Source organism: Euleptes europaea, chromosome 7 (genome assembly GCF_029931775.1).
Source record: "Euleptes europaea isolate rEulEur1 chromosome 7, rEulEur1.hap1, whole genome shotgun sequence".
Classification (NCBI taxonomy): Eukaryota; Metazoa; Chordata; class Lepidosauria; order Squamata; family Sphaerodactylidae; genus Euleptes; species Euleptes europaea.
Window position 1 is genome coordinate 59,803,546 of NC_079318.1, and position 12,374 is coordinate 59,815,919.

The following is a 12,374-nucleotide window of genomic DNA, read 5'->3' on the forward strand; positions in this document are numbered from 1 at the left end:
CAGAGCCGCATCTCTATCCTATACTTGTGCCTTTGATTATTTTGTACCTAAATATAAGGCTTTACGTTTATCCTTGTTGAAATTAATCCCATGTTGTTCCTTAATCAAGTCCAGTATAGCTGAGCCCCTTGTCCACAACATCTGGTAGTCGGGGATATCCTGGTTCTTTTTTTTTAAATTATTAATATGAAGTTCCCACTTTTAGCAATTGTCGCTGAAGGTTATTGAGAAGACCTACCCTTCATGATTTTGGAACTAACCTTTCTCTCTTTCTGGTATAAGACTGATCGATAAACGGAGTGGGTATAGAGCCACAAAGGGCATATCTATGTGATATCAATTTAATTATCATAGCTTCCTCCAAAGAATTCTAGGGATTTTATTTTGATGAGGATACTGAAACATTCTGTGTTAAAGATCACTTGCTGCCTCACCAAACTCTAGTTCCCAAGATTCCCCAGGGAAGGGGAATGACTGTTAAACCAATTTAAGCCCCTTGACTAGAAAGGCCTTAGGTGGCCAAGATAAACATAAATAGAACCAGGGAAAGCAGTTATACTACAGTGGTAGATCACCTGCTTTGTACCCGGAAGGTAATATGTACCACCCCAGGTATCTCCAGTTGAAGGATCTTAGGTAGTAGGCATTGAGACTTTTCTTTGCCTAAGGTCCGGGGTAGGACATTTAAGGAGGTCATTAATTCATAGGGCTGCCATAACAACATTTAAGGAGGTCATTAATTCATAGGGTTGCCATAAGAAGGAAGCTTGATGGCACTGAACACATATGCACAAAGATCCCAGAGAGTTGTTGCCTGTCAGAACAGATAATACTGAGATAAACGAACCCATGGTCTGACTTGTAATAAGGCAGATGTGTATATGTTCTAAAGCAGAATAAAGGAAGAGATTAGACAAAAAATAGAAACAGAGGATACCAGTTTTGGTGGAGCAGGGGAACAAGAGATTTCTATAGGTATTTGAGGCAAAATTCAACAAGGTCTTAAGAATGACTTGGGGATAATCAAGTTCGTGAAAACCTGGAGGCTGCATCCCTACATTGAACCCTTTCATTTGTGACAAGAGCCACACAGTGATCTCACCATGTGAAACATAAATTTCACGTGTTCTAAAATGGTGCCTTGAAGGAAAAAAAGGTAAAGGACCCCTGTGCAAGCACTGGGTCATTCCTGACCCATGGGGTGACGTCAAATCCCAACGTTTACTAGGCAGACTTTGTTTATAGGGTGGTTTGCCAGTGCCTTCCCCAGTCATCTTCCCTTTACCCCCAGCAAGCTGGGTACTCATTTTGCCGACCTCGGAAGGATGGAAGGCTGAGTCAACCTTGAGCCGGCTACCTGAAACCAACTTCCGTTGGGATCTAATTTAGGTTGTGAGCAGAGCTTGGACTGCAGTACTGCAGCTTACCACTCTGCGCCACGGGGCTCATAATCCTGAAGAAAAAGAAGGGGGGAAATAAGTCAGAAAAAATAAGGCAACAACAAACATGCACCCTGATCCAGTGTTAAGTATGTTTTTAAGTTTTTTTTTTAAGTATGGGACAGGGGATGTGTATTTAAATGTGCATGCAGATGAAAACTATGCAATGTAGAGAGAGCACCTTGCTTACACATTCCAACATACATTTTAAATATGCCTCTGGATGGTGCGAATAATAGGCATAAAAATCCAGCTTCTGCATACAGATCTCATTAGCTGAATTGTGGCCAGAGAGACTAATTTGGAAAGTGCTGAAATTGTTTCAGAATTGTCTGTGGGATGCTTCAGTAGTAAGACTATCACTGTAATCCCAGCAAACCCCACATAAAGGCAACTGCAAGATGCAGAGCTGTCATTCACCATGTGTTCACAGCAGGTCGTCGTCATTTGAATTAAGGAACTTTTTTAAAAATCTCATTTTTAAAAGTATTGTAACAAAGCAAATAAGCTTCACTTTTTATATTAGTTGTGCTTAGGAAGGCTGCAGCTCTTGTTTGGCCTGGCAAACATTAAATACTTCTGGCTTAGGCCCTCTTCATGCTTAATATCGCCTAGATGTACACCTAAGATGTTTTTAAGTATACATGTACAAGTGTAGTGTGAACACAACAAGAATGTTTGACATATGGGTATAGGGCAGAGAACTGGGATTGATTGCTGCTCATTATTGCATGAATATTCAGTGGTAAACTTGGATTTGCTGCAGAACAATGTGTGAAACAGTCCTAATAGGATCCTGCTGCAGTCTGGAAAGTGGGAATGGCCTAGGTGGCCTTCAAATCCTTTCTAGCCAGACATCCTCATGATTCTGCAAGCAATGGCCAGGGTGCTGGGGTCTAAGTTTGCTGCTCCCCCCCTTTCCTTTCTGTCTTGTCCTCTGTGGCATTTCCATGCTTAAAAAAAACACAACAACACTAGACTTTCCCCCTCAGCTCCAGTTTATTCATCACTAGCTATGCTAAATTGCTGTTGGTGGTAGCAGGGGCTCTTGTTTTTAAATCTAAAGGGTAATGATTTAGTGTGTATGGCTTTGGTCTCCTGAAAAACAAAACAAAAAAACACCAAGAGGTGCCAGATGAATACCAGCTGGGTGGCAGTATGCCAGGCCATAGCACCTGCTGTTCCCTGCTCCCTTGTCAGCGTGCCCATGGGCTTGGCTCAAACATGCATTCCAAAACCCACAGTAAAATAACAGGGTTAGCTGGAAATAGTGTTCCTCTGTTTCAAGGGAAACCACTCCAGAGTTGGGCTGCTAGAAAAATGTACAGTTTACACTAATGATGATAGCAGTGGAAGGGTGAGGAGGGGCAGACAGAGCCCAGATTATAATATTTCTCAGTGACTGAATGCAGTTTGTTGGCATATCTTGCTGAATGTTATTTGGGGGGACATCATACTCATGAGAGGCCTGGCAACTTGTCCTTGCTCTCTATGACAGCTGAGGAAGCCTCGGATTTAGCAGATGTCTTAAAGTAGTCTGTGGTTTCCTTGTCACCCTTGCAGGGCCTAAAAACATGGAAATCATTCCTTCTGTCAGTTATCATGTTCTGTTAATATCACCACCTACAGTTTTGAGAGCAGAAACAAGGACCTGAAACCCCTGAGGAACATAAGCAATCTATTACATTTTTATCGTGCATGCCCTGTCTCCAAGGAATTCTGTGTGGTGTTCATGGTTTTCCCCTCCCCCATTTTAACATTACAACAGCTCAATGAGAAAGGTTAACCTGAGAAAGAAAAACAGAGTGTGACTAGTCCAAGGTCACCTTGCTGATTGTAGAAAATTCCCCTTAGCAACCTTTTCAACAACCCTGAAAGATAAGCTACTATTATCCCCTAAAATTGGCACACCAATTTGATCAAATGTGATCAATTAACAATCTGTTATTAAATCATAAAGTCATATATCCCCTGAGGCCAAGATTGCCAGTGTAAGTTTCAGTTTGACTTTTTATTGCATTATAATATTAATAGTTAGGAAGGGGTTGTGTATGTGTTAAGTGCTATCAAGTCACTTCCAGTTTATGGTGACTGTAGGAATTAATGACCTCTAAAAACATCCTACCATTATCAGCGTTGCTCAGGTCTTGCAAACTGAGGGCTGTGGCTTCCTTTTATTGAGTCAGTCTACCTCTGCTGCCTTCAACTTTTCCTATCATTATTGCCTTTTCCAGGAAGGGGTTAGATCCAGACTAAATTGGCTAATTCCATTTTTAAAGTTAATTTCATTGTTTCCCAATAGGGTTGTGCATAGTGATAAACCCGAATCGAAAATAAACCTGAAATTAGCCATTTTGGTAAATTTCAGGTTTTGGTTTTACCAAACACCAAAACCTGGAGATAAAGCCAAAGCCAAATAGGTGATTCCTGAAAAAGCTGAATATATATTCAGCTTTTTGGGTTTGGCTATTTGCCTTTGCTCAGAGGCATGGCTCTGTGCTTTCTCCCCCTTTTCTTCCTTTTTTTTTGACTGGTTTTGTTAGGGCCCCATAGTTGAGGCCCTTTTGAGATAGGGTTATTTAAAAGACAGGGCTCACCCAGTCCTGTCCGGAGGGATATACCCCCCCCCCCAACTAAAAAGAGCCAGACAGCTGCAGACCACCAGGCTTCCAAAGGAGATTTCTTCATCCACGTGGATGAGCAATTTGAGATATGCGGATGATATGACATTACTGGCAAAAAATAGTGAAGATTTGAAATGACTACTGCTGAAAGTTAAAAGAGAAAGTGCCAAAGCAGGACTACAGCTGAACATCAAGAAGACAAAAGTAATGACTTAGAAGAATTACACAACTTTAAGGTTGACAATGAGGAAATTGAAATTGTTGAAGACTTTCTATTCTTTGGCTCCATCATCAACCAAAAGGGAGACTGCAGCCAAGAAATCAGAAGGAGATTGAGTCTGGGAAGGGCAGCCATGAAGGAGCTAGAAAAGATTCTGAAGTGTAAGGACGTGTCACTGTCAACCAAGATCAAGTTAATTCATGCCACCGTGTTTCCTATTACTGTGTATGGGTGTGAAAGCTGGACAATGAAGAAAGTAGGTTCCTTTGAAATGTGGTGCTGGAGGAGAGCGTTACGGATACCATGGACTGCCCCCCCAAAAATAAATCAGTGGGTTATAGATCAAATCAAACCTGAGCTGAGCCTAGAAGCTAAAACGACTAAAATGTACTTTGGTCACATTATGAAAAGACAAGAGACACTGGAAAAGACAGTCATGCTAGGAAAAGTTGAGGGCAGCAGGAAAAGAGGAAGACCCAACAAGAGATGGATTGACTCAATAAAGGAAGCCACAGGCCTCAATTTGCAAGATCTGAGCAAGGCTGTCAAAGATAGGACATTTTGGAGTACTTTGATTCATAGGGTCGCCATGAGTCGGAAGCGACTTGACAGTACTTCACACACAAAAAAAAACAGAATCCTAGTGGCACCTTGAAGATTGACAACATTTGTTCCAGCATGAACTTCTATGAGTCAGATGCTTCTTCAGATGCTATGATGAGGAATTATTTTTAACCTTTATAGGATGTGGGAGATGACAAAAGATATTGACAAGTCTGGGCATCAAGAACGCCTTTCCGTCAGGTCCTTAAATAATTACTTCAGTTTCAGATGAAACCTTCAAAGAAAGGTTTATTCCCTAAGCAGTTTCATAAAGCAGGAGTCCTAATGCTGTATTGTGCTGTCTGGCTGTTAACTCTGAGCTGACATTGTTGGCTATTGCTGACAGGCCCTGCCATCTATCCTGTGAGCTAATGAAGCATGTTGTTGGAAACTCTCAAGCATGGCCTGCTTCTTCCACCTCTAGAATCTCCTCTAACTTCAGAACACTTACTGATGTGCTTTGTTCAGCTTGTGTCCTTTTTGCTTGTAAATTAACTCAGAGGCAGGGTTGCCAACCTCCAGGTTGTGGCAGGAGATATCCTGCTATTACAACTGATCTCTAGGCGACAGAGATCAGTACCCTTTGGAGAAAATGGCTGCTTTGGCAATTGGGCTCTATGGCATTGAAGCCCCTCCCCTCTCCAACCCGCTCCTCCTCAGTCTCCACCCCCAAAATCTCCAGGTATTTTCCAACCCAGAGCTGGCAACCCTACTCTGAGGTCTCAAAATTCTAATTTTGCAGGATGCCATTGTTTTTAAAGATAAACGAAGCTCTGTGCCTTTGCCTAACAACACCAGACATGCAGAAATGAAGCAGGCATGGAGATAAAGTGTACTGGCACAACTTGTGAAACTCCAAGCTGAACCATACCAGTTGTGGCAGTGTATTCTCTATGTCCAGAATCTCTGTCCTACCACAAACATGCTACCCTGGTGTATTGCAACCTGCAAAGGGAAAAGATCCTGAGAAGAAAAGCTGTGCTTGGAAGATAGTAGAGAGCTTGTGGCATTGGCTGTCTGACTGAGCCTTGGACCTCTTTCAAGGGCCAGGGTTCAGCTCTTGAGCATAGTGTATTCTCTTGCTCAGTTAGGTATCTATAGCTTTCGATTGTTCTAAATCACTGAAACTAGATGAATTCTGGCCAGGCCAGGGCCTGAGTGTCCTAGGAGTGGTTGAAGATACAACAAAGTGAACTTGATCAAAATGCACATTTCTCACCTTTGGAAGTTGAGGCATACTGCCACATATCTAGATAGAGTTTCAAAGCAAGTTTGATCCCCCAACACCCTGTGACGGACTGGAGGCTGTCCTGCTCTTGAAGGGGAAAACAGCCACTCAGATAAGCTCGTAGGAGTGCTGCTTCAGTATCCAATAACCTGTGAAAAGGGGGATGGAATGTTGGAGGGGATCTGCTTCAGGAAGAGAGCAATGGCAGCTCTCCCTGGTAGTATGGCAGAGTGGTTTAACTCTTTCTCCTGGAGAGAATAGAGTACCCTATTGTTAGACCAGTATCTGGGGATGAGGAGATCTTGTAAAATTTAATCTGACTCTTGGGAAAGACCAGGCTGGTGTGGGTGGACTCCTGAGTGTGTGTGAGAGGATCCAACCTAGTGGCTAGTCAGTAAAAGCCTATTTGTACCTGAAAGCATTAAAAGAAAATTCTTAAGTACTATCTAAAGCCATAACTAGTTTAAATGTACGTGTCTCAGCCAGGTTTCTCCTTTGTCTTCCTGGAGACCTGTGCTGCTGATCTATTCCTTGAGACTAACCTGTAAACAAATAAATCTTCTTTGTTGTTTATATTCAAATTCTGCCTCAGTGATCTCTATAAACTCCTTGTGCACCACAAAACTTACATCATGGCAGCGAACCCAAAACCTGTACACTCTCTACCTTTAGAACACCTAGTAACTGAGGGGAAGGTTTATAGGTCAAAACAAACCTAGATCCCAAAAATCTTAGGAGGCTGTGTGCTTCCCCTCAGTAGGGAAAAAAGGCTTGTCATATACCCTTCTACAGAAACGAAGTACTGATCACAGTTTGCTTGTCTCAGAGGGATTATACGTCCTGCTGGGATTACTAAAAATGCTTCTGATTGCAAGGGCTTTTCATTAATGTTTATCTCATTTATTTACTCATCTTTGCAGCTGGAGGAAGGAGAACGTTTTGCCAAAATGGTGATAGATCTGGGAGAAGATGCTGGGGAGCTTCTAGCAAAGGGTTACCTGGCCTTGGGCCTGACATACAGTCTTCAAGCAACTGATGGTAATTTGTTCGAGTCATCACATGTGATTAGGGTTGTACAAAAAAAATCGGTAAATTTCATCTTCGAGTTTATTGGATGTGATTTTTTCGGTAAACCCGGAATAAGCTGAATGCCCATACCAATAAATATCAGTATTCGGCTTATTTCCAGGTTTACTGAAAAAATTCGGGCCCATTATAGTCTGTGGGGATATTTTTTAAAAGCTCCTGTGGGGGCATTATTGGAGGTAGAGTCCCCAAATTTGCATTGTGGCTGCAAGGCACTCTCCTTAGATGGTCACCGAAGTTTGGTGAACTTTGGGACAGGGAGTCCAATCTTCTGGGCCTCCAAGGGGTCACCCCCCCACCCTCCAGGCATTTGTGAGCTGAGTCCATCGGCTTTCAGGTTCAGAAGTTCAGCGTTGCCGAGGACTGGTGGAAAAAGCTGTTTGGGAGGCTGGTGCCTCAAAGTCTGGGGGCTCTGTTCGTATCTGGGGTGCATAGCATGATGTCCATGCAAATTAGCTTTTAAACTGAGGGAAAAGGCTTAAATGCAAGAGAAATAAGGCACGGAAAACATTTCTTTTGGTGGCAAATGATATCCTTATCCTGTGAACAGTCCTTTATTATGGTCATCAGAAAACTGATTTCAAGAGATGGACACGGTGCGGGGAAACAAAGCCTCTACTCAGGGGTGACCTTCAGTTTGAAAACAGGTTTTCGGGGGTGGTGGTGGTGATATTAGAGAAAGCCGAAGTCTCGACCACGGGGGCTGTCTGAAGGAGATTGCTCATCCTCACAGGTGAGAAAGTCTCCTTCGGAAGCCTGGTGGTGTGAACAGCTGTTGAAGCCAGTTCCTTTTAGTTGGAGGGTATGTCCCTCCAGACAGGACTGGTGAGCCCTAGGTTGTGCAAATATCGAGTTCGGGTTTATTGGGCCTGATTTTTTTTGTAAACCCTGAATAAGCCGAATACCCATACCAGTAAATATCAGAATTCGGCTTATTTCCTGGTTTACCCAAAAATTCAGATCCATTTTAGTCTATGGGGATTTTTTTGAAGCTCCTATGGGGGCATTTTTGGAGGTAGAGTCCCCAAATTTGCAAGGGACTCTCCTTAAATGGTCACCAAAGTTTGATGAACTTTGGGACAGGGGAACCAATCTTAGGGGCTCACAAAGGGGTCTCCCCATCCTCCTTAGTCACCATTCTGGCTGCAGCATTCTGTACCAACTGTAGCTTCCAGACAGTCTTCAGGGGCAGCCCCATGTAGAGCATATTGTAGTAATCTACTCTGGATGTTACTAGGGCATGTACCCCAGTGGCAATATTTCCCCCCAGGAAACTCATAGGTGGCTTACCAGCCAAAGCTGATGAAAAGAACCCCTAGCCACCGTTGTCACCTGTTTATCCTACAAGAGACCCAGGCCCAGCACCACCCCAAGCTACAAACCTGCTCCTTTAGGGGGAGTGCAACCCCAGAGCAGGAGATACCCTGGTCCCAGATCAAATCTTCCCCCTCACCAATAGCACCTCGGTTCTGCTGGGGTTAAGTTTCATTTTGTTAGCCCTAATTCATCCCAAAACTGTCTGCAGGCACCTGTTCACGGTATCCACATCTTCCCTGGGATCTGCTGGAAGTGCAAGATGAAGCTGAGTGTCATCTGCGTATTGGAGGCAATTAAGCCCCAATTTCTAGATGACTTTTTCCAGTGGCTTCAGAAAGATAATAAAAAGCATGGGGGACAAGATGGAACCTTGTGGGGCCCCAGAGGCCACAGGTTATGCTTCACATATTTTTAATGTGTACATTAAAAAACACAAGTTTTCCCCTATAAGTATGATAGGGCTACTTATGCCAGGGAGCTAGGTGAGGGTATGGCTGTCTACAGTGTATACATACAGTGGTAAACATGTTTGCTGCTACATTATGTGTGATGTGTCTTTGTAAGACAGGCCTCTTGTCAAGAGACATAAGTGCAAGTCTTGCTAAATTTACATCTCACTGAATGAGCTGGAACTGTGTTTCACAGAGGATGCTTTATTCCCCCCCCACACACACACACACACTCAAATCGAGATCAAATCGAGCACAACACAGATTTCTTCTCTGTTACATATATTTTTTTCTGTCTAAAAGTCTCTTTTCTGACGTTCCCAGTGGACTGTTCACAAAGCACCTCTTGCAATTTCTGTTCTGTCGCTGGCTCCAGTGACAATCCGGCTTCCCTTATCTCATGCAGAATTCATACAAGACAAGCAAAGGCTTTGAGAAGGTGAGAAACACTCCCTTGGGCTTAACTCAACAGAGAGCATGCTTGAAATGAGCTGCTGCTCCTGGACAGAAAGTGGATGAGTTTTATTACTTTTTGGAATTTCCCCCCTTCTTTATCATCTGTTGGGGACAATATAACTCTTTATTCCAGAGAGATAGCTGTGTTAGAATGCTGTAGCTAAAACAACAAAGAGTTTCATGATAGCTTAAAGATTTAAAAATTGATTTTTTAAAAAGGAGTATATACATAAGGAATATATATGCAGGAACAGGGAGGTAGAGACCCACTGTTTTGTAGCCCAGGATTTAGCACCAGCCATGCCTTCAGTAGCCCAATTCCTTTTTGAGAGTATTGCCACTCAGATGGCACTGGATGGTAATACCAGAGTGTTTCATACCTCTGGCATGGAACTTTGACTTCAGTTATCTATGCTATTCATTAGCAAGGTGGGTTGTTATGTTCTGAGACTTTTTCTGAGGTGAGGGTTATGGTGCTGGGCTAGGGAGTTACTGATTTTGGGGGGGCTGATAATCAATTGGTTGATATCTGTTATGAGCTATGATTTGGAGCCCCATCATATTGAGGTAGCACAGGATGGCATGGCAGTATGAGAAGTGTTAGTTTGTGGAGACAGTTGGGGAAACATGAGAGGGCTTGCCAGTTGGCCAATCTCCTATCCATCCCAATAGACATGGGAAAAAAAGAATCCCTCCCCACAGTTTGACCTTGATACTGATCAAAGCCAAGTCTAAGAATAGGATCTCACTGTGACATGATTTAGTGGGGAAGTGGGAAATTTAGTGGGAAAATTATGGGAAATTGAGTTCTTAAGAAAGGAAGGAAGCGGCCATTACAAGTGTGGGAAATCTCAATTTCCCATAATTCACAGCAACGTTGCAATCGCCCATGAAGGAGGAAGGAAGCAGACGGCAGCCATTACTGACATCAGCTCTAAAAAGGTCAGTACATTTAAAATTCTCCTGGGGGACATTTTTGGAGGTAGAGCCCCCAAATTCACAGCGTAGCTTGAAGGGACTCTCCTTGCACGACCCCTGAAGTTTGGTGAAGATTGAGTCAGGGGGTCTGATTTTATGGGGTCCAGAAGGGGCTGCCCCCTCCTCCATAGACAGCCATTGCAAAGTTTTGCAATGGTTGTCTATGGAAGAGGGTGGCGACCCCTTCCAAACCCCATAAAATCAGACCCCCTGATCCAATCTTCACCAAACTTTGGGGTTTGTGCAAGAACAGTCCCTTCAAGCTACTCTGTGAATTTGAGGGCTTTTCCTTGAAAAATGATCCCTCCAGGACCTGAAATGACTATTCGGCTTCAGCTTTCTCCCCAGATTTGTGAATTCAGTAAACCTGAACTGCAAATTTACCGAAATGGCTAATTTTGGGTTTATTTTTGGTTCGGGTTTATTGATATGCACACACCTAGTCAGCAGTGCCTTTCTGCTATTTACATTGGCCAAACTAGAAATTCTCTTTGCAAGAGAATCACAAATCAGACATTAAAAATTGAAACACTCAGAAACCAGTGTAAGGTTTCCCTAGATATTCAATAACAAACTTAAAGGTTGTAGTGACAGGGTTGCTCAAGTAAGTATGGGGACAGAGTTGGACAAGATTTGTTGGAGGAACTATCTGGATCTCTGTTGGCTAGTCCATTGCTGGTTGCTTTGGATTGAGTAGGTGCTTTTAACTGAGACACTGCCTATATACAGGGACAGGCTTAGTCCCAGAGGTTTCTTATTTATGTAATGCTTAGAACATTTGTAAAGTTTTTTACAATCACTTGCCAACCTAGCAGGATTTTGCAATTCTTCCCACCACCTACTGTCAGTAATGGACTTACAGTTCTGGCATCATTACGTCCATGAGCCAATCCTGTTCCAAGGGATGGGCCATAGCTGATTTGTGGCCACAAAGTTCTTCTGCACAGCATTCATTGCAGCACGTGCAAGTTTAATAAAATAGTATTTTTACAACAACAAAATATTTTAGATTAAATATTGGGGGAAAATGTCCAAGGACTAGAAGCTATGCATGTTTATTTGGAAGTAAATTCACTGAGCTCAAGAGAGCTCACTCCCAAGGAACAGTGCAGCCTAAAATGTAGCCGATAGAATTGTAGTGGCCAGTTTTAACTGATGGGGCTACGAGTTCATTGGCTTGTTTTGTAGACTATTTTGGTTTTGGTGTGTTGCAGTAATATACTTTTTAACAAAATAAAATATTAAAAGATGGCCTAAATAAGAGGCAAATTTTGTTTATTAAAATATTGCCACCAATTTCTGGGTGGGAAGTATTTACATCAGCTGAAGCCAACAAGTGCTTACTTAAGGTCACTTCCATGGAGCTCTTAACATAAACTCCCCGAGTGAGCAGTAAGCAACATAACTATCATTGTTTACCAACAGTAAGTTATCACTCTTCAAGAGAGTTAAGGAGCAACCCTGCTTAGGTTAATACTGGCCAGACCGAACACTGAACTAAGGTTGAGAAAGTGATTTGGTCAAAAGAAGAGGAGGTCCCCTGTCTGGTGCCAATCCTTTAATACTGGGTAATGTTACATCTGCACATGGCCTACGTCTTCCAGCAATGACTGCCGCCACCTTTTTTTTTTTTTTTACCTCTTCACCTTTTGTGTCTTTAATAATCAAAGACCAAACTTTAGCAGGTTTTCCCCTGGCATGGGGATAAAAATGACTGTAAAAGCTTTACTTCTTTTATTTCTGTGAATCAAGCTGATGTTATAAAATGAGAGGAGCGGGGCCAGCCCTCCCCACAAAAAGCTAGCAGTCCCAGCACTCATAGAAGAGATCCAGCAAATCCCCGTACATCTATCTTTTCTAAATGAGAGTAACAAACTGCATCTTGGGGAATGACAGGCCATTCCTCATCTCTTCCAGGGATCACAGCAAGCTCTTGCTTCCTTTAGCTATCTGTAGAAGGCCATCAGCTTCTCT

The 12,374-nt window shown here is 42.9% G+C and overlaps 1 protein-coding gene across 3 annotated transcripts in view; it reads left to right on the forward strand.

The window, feature by feature from the left end:
- Window positions 1-12,374, forward strand: part of TTC7A (tetratricopeptide repeat domain 7A) — a 195,325-nt gene that overhangs the window by 75,980 nt on the left and 106,971 nt on the right. For all 3 annotated transcript variants that reach the window (XM_056852546.1, XM_056852545.1, XM_056852547.1), the window contains exon 12: window positions 7,035-7,152. In XM_056852546.1, the coding sequence (XP_056708524.1) occupies window positions 7,035-7,152 (118 nt within the window). The remainder of the gene's footprint in view (window positions 1-7,034; window positions 7,153-12,374) is intronic.